The 19,983-nt window shown below is 36.5% G+C and overlaps 1 protein-coding gene across 4 annotated transcripts in view; it reads right to left on the bottom strand.

Annotated features, from left to right (window-relative positions):
* Positions 1-19,983, bottom strand: part of CNTRL (centriolin) — a 57,365-nt gene that overhangs the window by 22,019 nt on the left and 15,363 nt on the right. For 3 of the 4 annotated variants that reach the window (XM_074973937.1, XM_074973938.1, XM_074973939.1), the window contains 13 exons: positions 19,505-19,699; positions 14,478-14,631; positions 10,600-10,820; positions 9,238-9,414; positions 7,984-8,118; positions 6,762-6,907; positions 5,931-6,138; positions 4,690-4,869; positions 4,036-4,215; positions 3,261-3,377; positions 2,592-2,736; positions 1,452-1,594; positions 53-233 (listed from right to left, as the gene is read on the bottom strand). In XM_074973937.1, coding sequence (XP_074830038.1) covers positions 53-233; positions 1,452-1,594; positions 2,592-2,736; positions 3,261-3,377; positions 4,036-4,215; positions 4,690-4,869; positions 5,931-6,138; positions 6,762-6,907; positions 7,984-8,118; positions 9,238-9,414; positions 10,600-10,820; positions 14,478-14,631; positions 19,505-19,699 — 2,182 coding nt within the window. Of the gene's footprint in view, positions 1-52; positions 234-1,451; positions 1,595-2,591; positions 2,737-3,260; positions 3,378-4,035; positions 4,216-4,689; positions 4,870-5,930; positions 6,139-6,761; positions 6,908-7,983; positions 8,119-9,237; positions 9,415-10,599; positions 10,821-14,477; positions 14,632-16,313; positions 16,702-19,504; positions 19,700-19,983 lie in introns of those variants that run through there. The other variant, XM_074973940.1, reaches the window with a different exon arrangement.

Here is a 19,983-nt window from a genome sequence, read left to right as displayed (position 1 = left end):
AATAAGCAGTTTGTATTTCCCTAAACATCTTAGTATGATCAAACCAACATACCTTTATTGGAATGTGATTTGGACAACCCACTCCTGACTGGGGAATAAACCCAGCATCCTCTTGCAGTGGGTGAGACACAGTCTTCCTTCCTGATTTGCCTGCCCTGGCAATGCCAGGATGAGACAGGATACTGTAAGCCAACTCCAGAGTCTTTTGTGCTGGGAGAACCAGGAGTTGAGACCTAAAAACCCAAAAAGCAATGCAAGTTTAAATTCTAGAAGTAACAAATATGGAAAAATAAACATCTGATTACAAATGTTTGCAAACTGGTCTTCAGAGAACTGGTTGATCACATGGTGCTTTTTACTGGTTCCAGCTGCTACACTGCAGTAAAAGATAGGAACATATTTAAGGCATATTTAGTTGTTATGTCCATGTAAGCAACTGGTGTGGCTGCCATAGGGTTGTTATGAGATCACAAGTTAGAAGGCAGATGACAAACAAGACAATCTTTGTACAAAAATTATCTGCACTATGAAAAAGTCTGAGAACTTATTAGATATGGCTCCTTTTGGACTATTACAATAGCATTCCTATCATCAATAGTTAGGGCAGGAACAGTAATTTAAAAACTAGATTTGGAGGTCTGCAATTTTTTTTAAAAAATAAATCCCCACACAACTTATTTTTGTGTTTTAAGCTTTTTGTTGATGTTTCTCCACTACTCCAGTTAGTGAAGTTGACATTGAGTAGATGGGGATTTAAATGGGCTATCAGGTTAGCAATAAAGGAGGTGTGCTCTGCTTGGAATGTTCAGTAGCTTTCAAAACAGTTAGTTAAATAATTGAAAAGGACGCAGTCAGTAGACAAGCTATTTTGAGAACTGTCCTAGCTTTAAATAAGTGTATAGTTTAGATTCTGTGCTAATCTGAGATTCTTCAAAATTTTGTTTCAAATAAAATCTTGACAGTTGACCTTTAAAGTTACATGTTCCTTGTTGTCTCAGGTGTGGCTTAAATTAAACCCTGAAACACTATAACATGCACTGGAATGCTGCTAATTTGTATGACTAAGTGGGAAGCCCTTTGCAAAGTACTAAATTTTGCAAAGAGCTGACTTTTAAGAGACAAGACTGTGCATGACTGTACATACTTCAGTGTAGTGTAAGGACTAGTCCACATGTGTGGTGTGGAGAGAACATGCCAACATAAATATGCAAACATCGACTATCGTGCTGAAAAGCTAAAAATCCAAATTAAAGTTCTAAGAAGCTGTATTATGGAACATATATTTTGTACAGAATATGAGGTATGAAAAGTTAATGTTGGTATTCCAACATTTGTCTATTTTACACTCATCAACTTTCCCTCTAGTTCCTCCTCCAAATATTAATGAGGTTCATAATAGAATTTTTCCATATCAAACTACTTTCCACAAAATCCCATGTTAGTTTTCATACTTGTGATAATGATGGCATATAATACCAATATCCCCTTCTTTTGAATGGATCTGCTATACCGGTGATGTAATCATTCTGGTAAGAAAGGGCATGTCTGAGTGCTGCAATTTCATCCAGTAAATTGTCTATTTCATCCTTGTTACCTGTAAAAGAATAACATGGTTACATAACCATAGAATGTACTTCAGTAAAGCTGAATGCTCTATTATAGTTATGGAGGTACCCAGAGGTCTATATATTTAAGATAATTAAAATGCTAATTTAAAGTCCGCCACACCCCAATACATTTTCTTTCTGCATTTTTTCGTACCAATAGCACAATATACTGAAGTTATTACCCAGCACTTCAGATAAACACCAGACACAATAAATTCATCTTTAGATGAAGGAAATTTAGTACTTAAGTACAGAGGAAACTTTAAGACTTCTGAAATTACTTAAAATGCTTCTAAATTCATTCATTCTTTTTTATTAAACTTGGTCATGAATAGACCTCTGAAATCAGTTGTGAAATGAGTTTTCCACGCTCCCCCCTCCCCCACCCAGCTACAAGGTAGGTTTCTGAAATATCTACTGAATGTGTAACACCGATAATGTGGTTTGGTCATTAAAGTTGGGCACCAGTATTCCTAGACTGTTTTTTAGGTCTGCCACTTATGTGCTGTGAGACCTTAGTCAAGGTTGGAGAGGTTAAGTAACGCTTCCTCATCTGTGGGTGTGATAATATGCACCTATATCACACGCAGCGTGTGTGGTTTAATTCAATAATATTTGCAAAATACCGTAAGAACCAAGATCCTTCATCCTGGATGAAAGAAGCTACATAACTGCATTATATGCATGATAAGCACATTATGGAAGTGTAAACTTACTACATCCTGCTCACTTCATTTCCATACACCCATACCCTTTGCCCCCACCCCTCGGAAGTAAAAAACAAACAAACAAAAACCTATCTAGGAACAAAGTGTGCATCTTAGAAACCTGTGTTCAGAAGCCTCACAGAATGGACTATTAGAGTTTTGAATACACCCCCAGGTATATGAAGCAAGCAGGTGGTGAGAAACATGGGGTAGAAATTTATTTCCTCTAAGCCTGTGCTGGAATGCAAGGTGCAGAGACAAAAGAAGAAAGTATTACCTGCTCTGGCAATGTCTAATAAGCTTTTCAGTCGGTCAATTTCTGCTCTCTGATGTTTCAGAGTCTGGTTTAATTTATCAATCTCAAACTTCTGAAAACTTGATGCAACAGCTCCGGCATCAGGTTTTTCCATTTCATACTGAAACTATTTATATAAAAAAAAAAAGTTTAAAATCAAAACTGTCTAATTTATAAAGCCTATTCTAAAAACCTCATTAAATAAAAAATTCACAAACTCAGCCTGTGAATTTGCTGTAAGAAAGATTTCCCCTTCTCCTCCCAAATGATTGTGACTATGCAATTACCTACATAAAGACATTTTACCAAATGATAGTCATAAGAGAAAATCAGCTGGACTAACAGAAATGAGTATGTGGGAAAAGTCCAGTACTAAATTTTTTAAAAAAAAAAACCCAGCCCTAAAAACCTAAAACTGTAATTAGGAAGTCAGTAATTTAAAAAGTTACCATTTAATCATAGAACTGGAAGGGATCTCGAAAGGTCATCCAGTTCAGTCCCCTGCAGACGTGGCAGGACTAATTAATTATGTTAGGCTGTTTCAGGTACTCATTTAACCATGCGCCTATGTTCAAATTGATCTCTGCATATTTCACTCTTTCCCCTTTAGCATTCATATCTTGATGTACAGCAAAACCTACTACAATTTACCTGTCCTTCTTTTTCTTTTAAAAGTCTCTGCAACAATTCTATTTCTGCTTCTGCTTGGGCAAGATCCTGAGCTGCACGAGCTGCCTGCATACAGAACTTCTCTGCTTCCTGAAATTCCTACAACAATAAACAGAGTAAACCTTTAATTTTAAAACCTTATTTTACAGAGCAGCTGATGCCTCATACAGCATTGAGAAAAGTATAGTAATAAACAATCATGCTGGTCTGCTTTCTGTATTTCCTTTTTCACCTTTTTCTTCATTCCTAATATCTGCATGAAAAAACAGGTTGGTTTTTTTTTTTACACATTATATAAATACCCACACCTGTAGGTACTTTATAAATATGGAGACAAGGTTCCTGACCTGAATAACTTGAAGTCTTAAGAATTTACTTACATTGTATCTGTTCCTGTTAATTTATTTTGACCTTAAGTCACAATAGTATTACTGCAATCTGTTTTTCATTTGTTAAGTGGTTATTATTCAAATCTTTGTAAAAATTACGTATGCAAAAGCTTTCAGAATATAATGAGACAAGTTGTCCAACCCGGAAATTACCTACACTGCCTTCCCAGGCTACATCAACTATTTATATATTTTACAATAAATAAGACTTGCCCCCAGACTGAGACCTTATGTGCCAAGTTTCAGTCCAGTGTGAGGATTTGTGGTTGAGCCTTAAACTCCACATGCTAAAGGAAACACCAAGAATCCTCCAATTATAACAGCATTAGTAAACATTACATAAATGTATTATTTCTATGTTGAATCACCTCGGCTCGCTCTTGGTTAATTTTGAGAACAGTTCCATGGAGAGACTTTAGCTGGTCTTTGGCGATGGAGAGCTCTGTGGTTGCCAGTTTATCCGAAGTGGCTATTGCTCTTTTTAATTCCTTCAGTTCTTTATCTAGGCCAAGAATTTGCTTTTGTGCCCTGGCATCGTCTAAGTTTTTCTGAAATAGGGGAAATATACGTATATTGTTATAAGAGTTTTTATCTTGTACGGTTTTTACATTGTTAATATTTTATAGCTTTCTTCTGGTGTCGCTTTAGGACATTTTATCTTACAGCCTTTAGGAGTCACTATGCCACATTTTGTATAGTGTTCTCATATTATTTTTCATTTAAAAGTATTTTTGAGATGCTTTGCATCAATTGATATATATATATATATATATATATATATATATATATATATATATATATATATATATATATATATATATATATATATATAATATTTTTTAATTAAAGCCAGAATCAAACTAACATCACTGGTAACAATCAACATCTACACTTGAGGTCCCAGGTAACATACTGTAAGTCCTAGAAATCAAAACTGCCAAAACAATTAAAGTTTTTTTTTTTCTTCTTCAGGCAACTGAGTTCAGTGTGTGTGTGCTTATTCTTGCTTATCTACCTCCCACCTTATTCTCTAAATCTTCCAGTTGGGCAAGAATTTTCTCCTTCTCCTCATCAGCTTCTTGAAGTTGTTGATCTGCAAGGCCCTGTATTTCTTCCATACTCTTTATTTTTGCATGCAAGTGCTGGATTTCATTCTCTAGCTGATGAACTCTAGTCTCATTCTGCCTCTTCTCAGATTTAATCTGCAGTTTAAATAAAATTATAATAAACAACATGAAAGAGAAGCATATACAGTGCATGTTTTGATTCATAATCTTGCTGAAGTTTAAAAATATCTGTTTTGCAAAACATGCAATTAGTAGAATGCTATTTCTCAAAGAGAGAGATTGACAACTAACATATCATAGTTTCAATAGAGTAAAATTTTAAAAGAACTTAAGTGACTTTTGAAAATGGGACTTCAGAGCTTTTGAAATTCTTACCCATAATCTTTACTTTTTCTACCTATATTTATTTTTCTTTGTTCCCCATATATTCTATAGTCTGAACATTGGCTAGGCATATAATCAAGTACACTTCATAAAGACAGCACACAACCGACTCCACAGCTGTTGCACGCACACACCAGAAGATGGCTATCCCTATTAATTTTTGGAAGCATGAAAAAATTCTTCTGAGACATTTATGCAAAAATGAAAACCTTCTGCACACTCTATGCAATAAAGGATCTCAGAAGAGTACAATGGGGCACACAGCATATCAGTGCAGATGCCTATATTAAGCCATTGTCTCTAGATACAGCATCTCCATACATTTGCATCACATTTTTGATGCAAACAAAATTAATAAGGAGTCTGTGAGTAAGGTAAGTCTACTGTAAGACATGAGAACAAAAGGAGTGTTCATATGCATCCATTTTTCCCTACAGTAGCCAGAATCTATTTAAAGAGTGTGAAACTGTCAAATTACTTCTGAAAATTTTTTATTCTCAACTGTTTTTGTCATTTCCCTTTAATGGATAGTTACCACTTAAGAGAAATATGCACTGCTGCAACCAGGTGAAAACCAGAACCATTCTACACATTAAAAAGGAAAAAAACAAATCCATCTGATCAGATCTGAAATGGAATAGTAATGTCTCGCTCTACATTTCAGTTGTCCCAAACCTGCTCCAGACAAACTAATATTTCACCTATATAACCAAGAACTTTTAAAAAGTGCTATAGTGCTATGTAGGGAGTGAAATTTGATCCTTGTGCTGACAGTTCAATTTTCTCCATTTTCTAACTTGTAATTCTCTTACTCTTGCTTCTGCAGCTTTGTTACAGGCCTGTCTATATTTTTCCTGTGCATCTCCCAGTTTCTCTTGTTGAGATGCCATCTCTTCTTGTAACTGTCTCTGTCTAGCCCATGCCTCCTCTTTTTCTTGCTGTGAATGAGCAAGGATTTCATTAAATTGTTTCTGCAGGTCTGCAAGGCTTTTCCCTACAATATCAGTTGAATTATGGCATCTGAAAGAAAGACAATGCAAATCATAAGAAAGCAAGCAATCATTTTAGTTCTTGGTGTTAGATGCTGGGATTTTTCCAACCTAATATGCTAGTGCAAGACTTTAAGGTGACTGACACAAGTGGGTACAGTTCAATAGCGCCCTGCCCTATGGCTGAGATGGTATGGAGAGGTGTCCCCCTATCTCCATCTCTCCCCTTCCCATTCTGTGTGGCTAGAGGCAAAGCAGCAGGTCTTGCTCACCTACACTCCACCCAGCTGGGTCTCACTAGATCTAGGGGCAAGTGGTCCAACTGGCGCACTCAACTGGTGGTGCCTTTTTGATTGGTCCCATGGTTCCTGAGCCAACACAGGATATTTAAGCAGATGTGGAGCAAAGGATTGCTCTCTCACTTCCTGCTCTGTGGCAGGATACCCCACCTATTATATTTAACAGAACTGATGTAGGGTATGTAACTTGAGGATGGAATGCAGGACATGGCAACAGGGTTATGTATGGGCCAGTGTCAGAGCTGCACTCTGAAGCAAAGGTGGAGAAAGAGTGCTTATCTTGTTACTCTTATATACTTAGATCTGTGCATACTAACTCACTTAATGACGTTACTATTGAGTTTATTTTACCCACCTAATTTCTCCAATTCCCGTCTGCAGTTTTCTCTTGAGCTCACTTACACGAGCTGTGACTTCTTCAGGATCAATTGTGTTGTCAACTGCATGGTTTAACTGATTTTGAAGATCTTTAAGCTGTTGTTTCAAAAGGTTATGGTCTCCCTGTAAAACCAAATGTAAGGGTCAAATTCCAGTACTTTAGAATCTGACAAATATTTCCCCAATATAAAATGCATCTTTCCTTGCAATTACTCCTAAATGTTGAAAATATTCTGATGCCAGTTCAAGAATGGGCTTGTTTGTATTGCATCTCCTTCTTAGCAGTCTAATGAAGTAATAAACACATCTTTGTGTAAGTTAACCCTATCGCCATAAAGGAGCTGATAACACAAGCAAACTATAGAATTCTCATTTCATTCAAGGACTTAACATTGAGAAACTTCTCAGAAAAAACAAACAGCCACAAATTTCAACAATTAGAACTGTACAAAGATAATACACAGAGCAAAATTACTCAGTTAAGCCAACATAACTAATTTTCAGCAAGACTCAGGAGCAGTCTGCACTTTACAAAACCGGACCTTTCCTTTTGTATCCCTGTTGTCTGTCTGAAGCTCTGAGTTGCTGACTATTTACTTTGGAGAGCAGAGACTTCTTTTTGTATCTGTGGTGCTGCCCCTAAGGAATACCTGTTCAGACAACAGAAGGACAAATACACATATCCACATTATCCCTAAGGCAGGAAACAAGAAGTGTAAGGTAGTAAGACAACTTCCAATTTAATTTAATTTCTGCTTTGACTAGAACCTACTCCAACAGACTCTTGATATTCAGTTTCTCTCTTGCAGGATATTTCTCTTCAACTTTAATGGGAACCAAGTGTGCTCAGCAGTTCTGAAACCTGGAATAACTAAGCCTCTTTCTCATTCACATGCACTGAACTGTAAGGAAGGACATGTTAACATAAAACAATAACCAATCCCTCTGGAATATCATGGAGCAGTCTTGATGGCCCAATTCAGACCTCAGCAACAGAAGGATGATGACTGCAACATGGTGCTTTTGGGTTAGGAGTATTAGCATTAGGGAGAAAAGAAGAGTCAGAGATGCTACTTAAGATTCCCAAACAGATACAGAGTACATAGAGGAGGAAAATCCATATTAATTTTCCTTTGGGGGGGACGACCCATCCCAGATATCAGGTGAATTCTGAGACAAAAAATGAATAAGTATTTAACCTGCAATTGTTTGAGCTGGGAGAGTAGCTTATTGTTTTCCTGTTCCTTCTCTTCTGATATTTGTGCTTTGGTAAGAGCATTTTCTAATGCCTGCCTTTCTTTTTCAAGTTCAGCTTGCAGGGCTGAGTGTTCCATCTATAATAACAAAGTTTTCAGATTTAAAACCCAGAAAAATTGTACTTTTCGAAACAATAAAATTAACTGAATTATAAAAAGGTGCTAAACTAGATCTGGTCCAAAATCCCACTCCGCCTCCTTGTTGAAATTTCTAATGAAATTTTAAAAATAAATCAACATTTTCCAAGGGAGTTTTACAGTTTTTAGCAAAAACTCAAAATTTTTGTCTAAAAATAGGAACTGTATTTGGCTTCTTGTGTCCCCATTCTCTATGGGCCAGGATGCCCAGCTAGGGAAATTTTTGAAAAGCCAATTTTCAGACAAGCCCTATGCTAAACTTCAGAAGACTGTGGTAATGACACTTTTTTTTTTTTTTTTTATATTTGGGTAACCAATATTCTTCCAACTGTATTTCTGGAAAGCCACAATTGCTAGTCTGTTTTTATTCAGAGTATATTCTCCATGGAGAGCCCAAAAATATTCTGTATCTTGCTTTCCGGATAAAGTATAAATCATATCAAAATGGCAACTACCAACCATACTGGTTACATTGCCTTATGAAACATAATTGCTACTTTAGCATAAGGAACATTTCCTTACTAAACCTGAAGTTACTGAATGCAAAAATAAGACCCATCATTAACAAAGGAATTATTCATATTTGTTTAAGTTCCTTGCTACATACATTACTTTAAACCATTAAAAGGGGATCTCCTTAAAAGAAAGGGATTTCTGACTATTACAAAGGAAACTTCCATCATAGTAACAAAGAAGGAGATGGAAAAGTTTTCTAATTTGTGTAATATACTAACAGAACTCTTAAAATGGATATCTGAAAGCAGGATTAACTGGATTTTGAAATGTGTGTTTATAAATAGCCAAAAATGTCTTCATCAAAAATATGGATATTAGAATTTTCATCATGAACTCACAGGCCTTTAAAAAAACACCTGATAAGAACAGCTTTCCTGGAACTTTCATTCTTCCCAGACTCAGAAGGGAAAAAAGTATTTCTAGATCTAAAAACAAAACATAAACTAAGTGAAGTCCATTTATGTTTTTCAAGGTAGATTACCCCTTTTTTTTTTTAAAAAGGAGAACTATTTTCATTTGATGTCACAGTAATTCTATTCTCACCTGACTAAGTTGTTTTAGTCTCTCCAATTCTTCCTTCTGTTGATCGGCTTCAACGTCTTTGACTTTAAGTTGGGCCTCCAGTTCAGCCTCATATGCACTGAGATCCCCTTGTGCCTCTCTAAGAGATTCATTTACTTCTCGTTGCTCTTGGAGTGCACATTCAAGCTCTGCAATTTCCTGAAATTGCACATTCAACTTAGAAATATACATATTATTTATGATTCTGTTCATATTTCTAGTTAATTTCTTGATGCTAGCAAATGCAGAATATTCAACTGTCAGACAGGCAATGTGCTCCAGTAAACTTTCTCCTGGCTTCCAGGGATTAACAATTATTACCACATCTAGAAGAGCAGATTAAGGGTACCATTCATGACCACTATAGTCAGGGACAGTTAAAGCTAGTTGTAGCTGACATTCAAATATAACTATAGATACAAATATATAAGAGTAGAGTCTAGGGTGCTGTTGTGCTAAGCACTGTACAAAGCCCACACAATACAAATAAGGGAGCTTCCAGGTTAGAGCCACAGCCATTTGTTTCTCTTAAGTTTAACTTTACTCCTAGCAGGACAATAACATTGGTCTTTAACAACTGTATGACATACCCATTAGCTTGGTGGTAACTATTTGGTGTGGAAAACCTGAGTATGGGAATTATCAGTTAGTTCAGGTTCTGGGCTGAGGAAGCTCAGCTGTGGTGGTCATTTATCTTTGGTTTTGAGAATGATGGTTTAGCACTTATTGTTCCAAGAGCAACTCCTGTGGGGTGGTTTCACTGAGGAGCTTTGATACCTGCCTCAGAGGTACTTAATTGCACACTCCACTGGGAGAGAGAGAGAGTAGTGCAAAGTGCAATTTAAAAAGGGGAGGGTTCCTTAGGTGGAAAGAGAGAGAGCACGAGCAGGAAAGGTGGTTGCTAGAATAAATCAGTAGAGTATTCTCAATCTAAGACTTTGTCTACACTTCTTTGTTTGTTTTGCAACAGTGTAGCCACATAGATGCAAACCCTAGTGTAGATGTGCCACACTGGTGTTGGAGCAACTTGTGCTAGTGTAGTATAAATCAGCCTTTGGTCCAAGGAGCAAAAAAGTCTAAGTCTGGATTTCTGGGAGAGTTCCACCATAAGAAAAATATACATTGACTTCCCCTTAAAATCTCCATTTGCTGTATGCTATTTATGTTTTAATAATTACAGGCCAAATTCTGTTCTCAGTTTACAGTTTCAACTCCCACTGAAGTTACCATAAAAGAGAGCAGAATTTGTCCCAGGGAAATTTTGTTTTGCAGTTCAGAATTCAGTTTCTATTTTTATTCCCAGGGATCTGGCTTTGGGAAGACATAGGTATTCCTAAATCTTACTTTTCTCATGTTTTCGGCATCCATGGCAACTATTTCCAGCTGATTTCTTTCCTCCTCCAGTTCAGCCAATCTTTGCAGCAAAGCCTCCTTATCCTTCCGCAACTCCCTACATTCATCATTGGCCTGCTTGGCCTGATCCTTAACACTCTCAAGGTATTCCTGTAATCCAATGATAATACCTTCTAAATCCCTCTTCAGTGCTTCATTTGCTGCTATTTGACCTGCACAAAGATACAAAATGGAATTAGAGTATGCAAGAGAACTCTTTATTTCAAATATATCGGGCCAGGAATACAAGATGAACAAAATAGACATTCCTAATCTTCCAATGCAGTTTCTCAATATTGTTACTCTTCTGAATACAAGACATCAAAAATGTCACAAAGGAGATGTTCAATCACAAACTGTCAAGTTTTGAAGATCGGAACATAGTTAATTTAGCTGAATCTAAGTTTTTTCCACTTTATTTTTTTTAAACTAGTTTTCTCTCTCTCAAAAAAAAGTCACCCACATTTTACAGTGTTAGATTTTTGGTACAACTCAAGCCATTATTACTTAGTGACTCAATTGTACTTACTACTTGAACCAACTTGTGTGTGTTACCTAGTTTAGAGTAACTTCTCATGCACTTGAAATAGAGCTAATTCTAGAGAAACAACAATTAAGGTTTCAAAAAATTTCTTCTCTAAAATGTGTCCTTTTAGATGTGACATTATACTAGGTTAATATGCAGCCATTTAAGACACATACTTCTGTTCTATATTGTTCCCTCTTTGACCTCCTTCAACTTTGTGCACTAAATATTTTCCTGATTTGGAACAGCTTAAAATAGGAAGTGTACACTTTCTAGTTTACTGCAACAAGGATTAAACTATTTAATTTTTTAAATATTTTAATTTATAAAGACAAAATGGAAAGGTCATGTTTATATTCACGGAGTATAAGTCTTTCTGCAAAATTAATATCATGTTAGTATGCAATGTTTCTTTTTGTTCTAGCAGCTTGAAATCACACTGTCTAAAAGCAAAAAGCCCCCAGTTATATGAGGCTCCTGTACATAGTATTTACTATATTTTAACTGTCCAACACATAAGTAAAACTAAACACTATTTCATATAATATTTCCCACCTTTATTGAAGCTCTCCTTTTTCCTTTTATTGGAGTTAGATTTTCCCTTTTTCTTTTAGGGAAGAAAACATCCCACTAGAATGAATTACTACTGCTGTTCAGTAATAGCCAACAAGGAATTCTGAGAGATGTTTAGGATGCAATATTCTCCAGGGACAAAGGACATTGCCTTCAAGATATTATGCGTGTACAACTCCAGAGGATAAGTACTTTAGCTCACTATGCATTATGTGGCTGCACAACCTCACCTTTCAATTCACTTAAACCGTAATGATGATTATAAGATTTATTAAGGATTTGAAAATATTTAGAGCGAGGCATTTGCTTTCACACAACAGTGATTTATAGTATCTTGTGCATAGGAATACCAAAGAATGGGATTTCTTAAATCTGTTTTCAAAACTGAAGTGATCAAATCAATGCATACGATAGAGCCTTTCCACGCAGATGGTGATATTAGAGGATCCCTTAAAAGTCAGCAGAGACTGTAGCTTTTCTACCATGTAATAGTTTTCTAGAAGTTCTGACTCCGACAACAGTTTCAATCAACATGTAGTAACAGTAACTAGAAGACTGCATAATACCACTTGGACTATCAAGATGTCACTTATTCATATAAGGAGAAGACGGATCACCTCATTTTTACGGCTGAAGGCCACTAATTTATGGCATATCCATGATGCTCCTTTATTGGCTGCAAAAGATGCTGTCAAGTGATAAAATACACTCACCTTGTTAAGCAAGAGATCTGAATCTTCCATGCAACACGGAAGAATGTTGCTTCTGGCTCTCCCCATCAAGATCTGATCATTGAGGTCTTACATATTGTGTCTGCAACACCTCCTTATCAATGCAATATTCCTTTACCAATGAAAGCCTTGGTGGGAAATACATAATGTTTTGGTGACCTGTGTTTTCCAGCTCTTTTCCTCTAAGGTGGACACACTTGAGAATTATCCCATTTGTTCCTTTCAGATCAGTTAGGAATAATTTTCAATCCTTTCCTACTAGAGCTGTTGATTAATCGCAGTTAATTCATCTGATTAAAAATTTAATCGCGATTAATCACACTGTTAATCACCGTTACGTTTTTTGAGTTAAACAATAGACTACCAATTGAAATTTATTAAATATTTTTGGATGTTTTCTATAGTTTCAAATATATTGATTTCTATTACAACACCAAATACTAAGTGTGCAGTACTCACTTTGTTAGTTTTTATTATAAATATTTGCCTGTAAAAATAATAGTATTTTTCAATTCACCTCATACAAGTACTCTAGTGCAATCTCTTTATTGTGAAAGTGTAACTTACAAACGTAGATTTTTTTGTTGTTACATAACTGAACTCAAAAACAAAACAATGTAAAACTTTACAGCTTACAAGTCTACTCAGTCCTACTTCTTGTTCAGCCAATCACTAAAGACAAACAAATTTATTTACATTTACAGGAGATACTGCTGCCTGCTTCTTATTTACAAGGTCACCTGAAAGTGAGAATAGGCATTTTACATGGCACTTCTGTAGCTGGCATTGCAAGTATTTACGTACAGATATGTTAAACAATCATATGCCCCTTCATGCTTCAGCCACCAGTCCAGAGGACATGCTTCCATGCTGGTGATGTTCGTTTAAAAAAAAAAAGTGTGTTAATTAAATTTGTGACTGAACTCCTTGGTGGAGAATTGTATGTCTCCTGTTCTGTTTTACCTGCATTCTGCCATATATTTCATGTTATAGCAGTCTCGGATGATAACCCAGCACATGTTGTTTGATTTACGAACACTGTCACTGCAGATTTGACAAAACGCGAAGAAGGTACCAATGTGAGATTTCTAAAAAATAGCTACAGTACTCAATCCAAGGTTTAAGAATCTGAAGTGCCTTCCAAAATCTGAGAGGGACGAGGTGTGTAGCATGCTTTCAGAAGTCTTAAAAGAGCGACATTTCGATGCAGAAACTACAGAACCTGAACCACCAAAAAAGAAAATCATCCTTCTGCTGGTGGCATCTGACTCAGATGAAAATGAACATGCATCGGTCTGCTCTGCTTTGGATCGTTATCGAGCAGAACCCATCATCAGCATGGATGCATGTCCTCTGGAATGGTGGCTGAAGCATGAAGGGACATATGAATCTTTAGTGCATCTGGCACGTAAATATCTTGTGATGCCGGTTACCACAGTGCCATGCGAACGCCTGTTCTCACTTTCAGGTGACGTAAACAAGAAGCAGGCAGCATTATCTCCTGCAAATGTAACCGAACTTGTTTGTCTGAGCGACTGGCTGAAGTAGGACTGAGTGGACTTGTAGGCTCTAAAGTTTTACGTTTTGTTTTTGAATGAAGTTTTTTTTGTATATAATTCTACATTTGTAAGTTCAGCTTTCATGATAAAGAGATTGCACTACAGTACTTATATTAGGTGAATTGAAATATACTATTTCTTTTGTTTTTCACAGTGCAAATATTTGTAATAAAAATAAATATATAGTGAGCACTGTACACTTTGTATTCTGTGTTGTAATTGAAATCAATATATTTGAAAATGTAGAAAACATCCAAATATTTAAATACATGGTATTCTATTATTGTTTAACAGTGCGATTAATCGCGATTAATTTTTTTTTTTAATCGCTTGACAGCCCTATTTTTTCCTACATCTCTTGTGTCTCAGTTATGTTAAAATACAGATTCAATGCTCCAAGGAAACAAAGTTTTTAACAACAACAACAACAGTGCTCTTTACCATCTGTAAGCTGTTGCTCCAGATCCTTAATTTCCTCTGTTTCCCTAGCAATCCTAGAAAGCATCTCATCCAGGCGACTTTCAAGTTGTTCGTAATGTTTGTTCATCATGACAAGCTGCTGTTCTTTACTTGCTTTCTGAGCCGTCATGTGAGCCTGTGGATTACAGATAAATGGATACATTTTGCATATTTATCAGTAAGAATTTAAAAAATAACTTCTTTAGTTTAACAATATATCTGGCTCATTGCTCCTGAAATATCCCATTACTGGAAATGAGCTGCACCAACAATTTGTACCTTCCATTTATTATTTACCTACTTTTATTATTTCCTGTTTATTGCCCCAAAAGGCACAGTCTTTGGACACTCGTCTCAGATAGATGAAGTCTCTATAGCAAACAGTTTAAAAAAAAAACAAAAAAAAAAAAACAAAAAACCCAAACTACCCTCAAACACCACATTCCTGCCCTGAGTGGGAAGGTCCTATGTATCCCTTACAGCTCCAAAAACTGCCCTTTTCCCAACTTTAACTCTCAACACTTCATTACCCCTTTCAGCCAAGAAAGTACAAACAAGACCCCCTTCAAAACCTATGAACACTGCTCTTCAGTAATTGAGGAACACAAGGAATTCATTCATTCATACATTCTCTATCTCCCCTAGGGCTGAGCAGCTACCCACACAGCCCTATCTGTCTATGGCCTGGGAAGAAATCAGCTAATGCACCAAGATATTCTACATAACAGTGCAGAAAACAACGAGCAAGCCAGCCAAGCTTTACATAGTCTAATAATTTTGGCTTCACCCCTGAATAGCTTTATTTTTTTTTTTTTAAGAGATAAGGTGGGTGAGGTAATATCTTTTATTAGACAAACTTCTGTTAATTAAAAGAGACAAGCTTTCAAGCTCAATAGAGCTCTTAATATTTTTTCTAAATCTACACGATACGTTCACTTAAGTTGTTGTGGCCCAATATCAACTAAGAACACTGACAGAAGTCTCTCTCTAACTTGAGCAGTGTAAACTATTTGCAGAGTTGAATGCAGTCAGTTACAATAGGATACTTTACTGTAGTTGTTCGAATGCTGGCCTCTGTTCAAATAGTAAGTTTATATCTGACAGTCTGATTTACAAACATAGGGCCAAATCCTGAGGAGTATTCAGCACCTGCAGTCTCCATTGACTTCAACCAAAGTTTCATCTGTTCAGTATCTCTTAGAATTTGGTCATAATGTACTAATGAAACACTTCTTGGCAGCATAGTGACAAACAAAAGACCATAACAATTCTTATGTTTCAATACCAATGCTACACTGTTCATTGGTACTGAAACATTTACAAAACACAATTCTTACAATGTCAAAAGCCTCCAATAATACATAGTTTGTTTTATTATTAAAAAAAATTTCTCTTATGCCGTTGCCCCAAACATACACATTTCACTTTTATCTAGCTATTGTATGAAAGTCTTAAAATTTTGCTAACATTTCAGAATAATTTTTTGAAAGCTGTTTTACTGCAAGTCATTTTAATTTATAATTAAAGCAATATAAGATTTAACACATATCTGTTTTACTTTTAAACAAAATTGCAGTCTGTAAGGAATATGTCACTCAATATATTTTTAAAAGTATGCAAATAAAAAGTTACGATTCTCAGTATTCATATTACTGAAACTAAACATTGTCACCCATTTAAAAAATCCAGTCTAAGTTAATTTCTAACTTCCAAAGTACAGTTCCAATTAATAAGATTAAGCACAGCTGCTGTTCTTGAATGATCATTTTGCTACAACTGTTGAATGTCACAAGAGGATTGTTAAAAATAAACACTTACAGCTTTGTCTTTTCTTCCTTTGAAGTCATGTGCAAACAGCTCCACCCCTAATTTAGAATCCATTTTAAATGATGAACTGAAGTCTAAATGATGGAAAGCAGCAGCTTAAAATGAAACATGGTTTCTCTTCTGTCTTCTCTTTCCTCCAAACTTTTCTATTTGACGATTACACTTTGGTAAGCATGTGGTTTGAAACTATGGGAAGTTGCAGAGGCTGAGAGCTTTTGACATGTCATGCTCTCCGATCTCTACTTGTCTCCACAAGCTGTACTCTGCCCTGTTTGCTTTAAATCACAACACAGGAAGCTGTGTATGTAGCCAATCGACTACGGAGTTAGTAACAGTCAGTCTACTCCCCAAGAGGCTGGGCTTGTCCTCTTGAGAAAGCAGTTTCCTCCCTGAAACACACAGACTGTTACAATCCTCCTATTTTATTTTCTTAACTGCAGATTTGAAATCTATTTTAAAAAAATAAAAAGGAGTCTGGGTCTCAGATGAAAGCAGAGGCCAGGCATGGGAATACTTTTCCTGTGTATTCATATAAATGGACAATAGATATGGAATGCACATCTGAAAAGCTTTTATTTTATAATAGATTTGATTTTAGGACACATTTTAAAAAACTCACTGTAGTCTAATTTAAACCTGCTGTACATAATATTCACGTAAGTTATACACCACAAGTATGTTAAAGATCAACTTTTAAATACTGCTTGTATAGATAAAAGAAACAGGCCCATTCACATAGTTTCCTTGGAATGTCAGTGTTTGCATCCTAGGCATTCAGGAACTGAAATTTCTTTTACAATAATGCAGATCCCTATGCTCTCCTTGCTGAAGGACGGAAGCTAAAGAACAGCAATCTTGCACAGACATGGTCCACGCAGGGGTATAGGAAATGGAAAGGCAATTGTGCATTAACCTCTCTGTTGCATAATGTTCCTATTGTACAGCCACCACAAGCATTGCTGTAGGAAAGCAGAAGCATGCATAAATAAAGGGCAGAGAGGAAAAAAGTCAAGACACTTTGTTTCTACTCATCTTGTTTCCCTCTCCAGCCAGCTGTAGCAAAGGACATTTGTCAGTTGTACTATCCCTGCAAATGGGGGAAAAGGTCCTGATTCTGCCCTTCTGGAACAGCATTAAAGGAGCCTTAGACAGGTCTGGAGTCTGTCCCAACTGTAAGGGTCTGATCCAGTGCCCACTGAAGTCAATGGTTGTTTTTTCTGACCATGCTAGTGAAGGAATACGCTCTTAGTTTAAAAATATTCAGGCCTAAAGTTCTTCAAATATTTCAGAACAATAATCGAATACAAGTGTCTGATAGTTAGTTGCACTGTTTTTTATTTTTAGTCTGTCTCCCTCCCTTATCACAAAACCCTTAATGACACCTGTCAGGGTTCCTTCCCCACTCTGAACTCTAGGGTACAGATGTGGGGACCCACATAAAAGACCCCCTAAGCTTATTCTTACCACCTTAGGTTAAAAACTTCCCCAAGGTACAAACTTTGCCTTGGCCTTGAACAGTATGCTGCCACCACCAAGCGTTTTAAACAAAGAACAGGGAAAGAGACCACTTGGAGATGTCTTTCCCCAAAATATCCCCCCCAAGCCCTACACCCCCTTTCCTGGGGAAGGCTTAATAATAATCCTCACCAATTTGTACAGGTGAACACAGACCCAAACCCTTGGATCTTAAGAACAATGAAAAATCAATCAGGTTCTTAGAAGAATTTTAATTAAAGAAAAGGTAAAAGAATCACCTCTGTAAAATCAGGATGGAAAATACTTTACAGAGTAATCAGATTCAAAAGACAGAGGATCCCCCTCTGGGCAAAATCTTAAAGTTACAGAAAACGGGAATAAATCTCCCTCTTAACACAGGGAAAATTCACATAAAACAAAAGATAAAACTAATCCGCCTTGCCTGGCTTACCTATACTGGTTACAATATTGGAGACTTGGATTAGGATGGGGTGGAGAAGATGGATTTCTGTCTGGCCTCTCTCAGTCCCAAGAGAGAACAAACCCGTAAACAAAGAGCACAAACAAAAGCCTTTCCCTCCCTCCCCCCCAAGATTTGAAAGTATCTTGTTCCCTTATTGGTCCTTTGGGTCAGGTGCCAGCCAGGTTAGCTGAGCTTCTTAACCCTTCACAGGTAACAGGATGTTGCCTCTGGCCAGGAGGGATTTTATAGCTGTATACAGAAAGGTGGTTACCCTTCCCTTTATATTTATGACAACACCTGACCGTTGTGGTAACATGTTGAGAATATTTTCATTTAAGGGAGGGTAGAAGGGGGGAGAGAAATATAGTCCTCCCGAAGACGAATTGGACAAATCTCACTCTTGTCAAAATTACAGCTTTTAACAGAAGCCTGGTTCCAGCTTTGGTCCCCAGTCCTGCAAGATGTTCCGCAAAGGCAGACCCCACCATGCCAATGTGCAAAGCTCATTGCAGGGTCCGGGCCTTAACTATGGAGCTGCAACAGTTATCTCCTATTTAACATATATTAGTTCAGTGGCTTAACCACTTGGGCCCTGATCCTGCAAAGAGATGCACGCAGGTAGACCCTTACACCTGCATGGAACCTCTTTGCCTTCAAGGGTCTCCCTGAATACATCTGTTTGCCGAACTGGGGCTTTAGGATCTAGATACAATGTAGCACATAGTAAAAATGAACACAATGCCATAACTTCTATGACTTTTTAGTAACTTGTCTTGAATACTTAAATTTTCACAAATGCAAACAGTTACATCTTATAAACTTAATGTTTATGTGATTTATCTCAACAAAGTAAACATTTTTAGTTGAATAGTTAGGCCTAGATCCTCAAAAGATGCCTAGTTTCCATTAATTTCACTGGGAGTTAGGTGCCTAAATACCTTTCAGAATCTGGACTCTACTTCCATAAATATATTTGATAAAGGTGGAAGCCAATTTTAAATTCTGTGGTAATAACACATCTTTAATACCAAGCAACTAAAGGAAACAATTATCTTATAAGTAGCTCATGAGCTAAAAATATTGCTAAAATAGTATGAAAAGCAGATTGTTTTATAAAATTAGGTGTAACGAGATTCTAGTTAAATATTTATTCAGAATTTTAACTAACAAAAAGTATACCTTAATCCAAAACCTGACATAGAAAAACTAGGTTTCCATATTTACTTTTTAGTACTTTACTTACGTATCTTGGATCTTTTGGATCTACGGAATCTATAAAACTCTGCAAGTCTTCAATCTCCTTTTGCTTATTCCCTATTTCTCGCTTCTGTTTTCCCATGTGTTTTTCTAGTTCCAAAGCTTCCTCTCGTAGTTGATTTAGGAGAAGTATCTTGCCACTCAGTTGCTGTTGAAGACTTTCCTTTTCTGCTTCTGAAATCTGGAGTTGAGGCATGGAAAAACAGCTCATTAAGCTTGGAAATATATAGCTGATTCAGAATCTTTTTGAAAGATATAGTTGATAAACATGGAGTTATTATAGTCTGCATTAACCTAAATTAGATACAAACTAGGAACTCCAGCTTGCTGACATCTTGTTTCTGGTTATTTTGCTCAGGTGACAAGTGCTCACAAATTAGCTATGAAAATAGGAATATGTTGTTCGCTCTTTGACAACAAACAGTTTAGAATCTCAAAATTGTGTAACGTTGGCCCAATGAGCCA

The sequence above is a fragment of the Natator depressus genome, chromosome 16 (assembly GCF_965152275.1).
Source record: "Natator depressus isolate rNatDep1 chromosome 16, rNatDep2.hap1, whole genome shotgun sequence".
NCBI lineage: Eukaryota > Metazoa > Chordata > Testudines > Cheloniidae > Natator > Natator depressus.
Note: the sequence above shows the minus strand (reverse complement) of the source record. Positions and strands in the feature narration are given on the sequence as shown.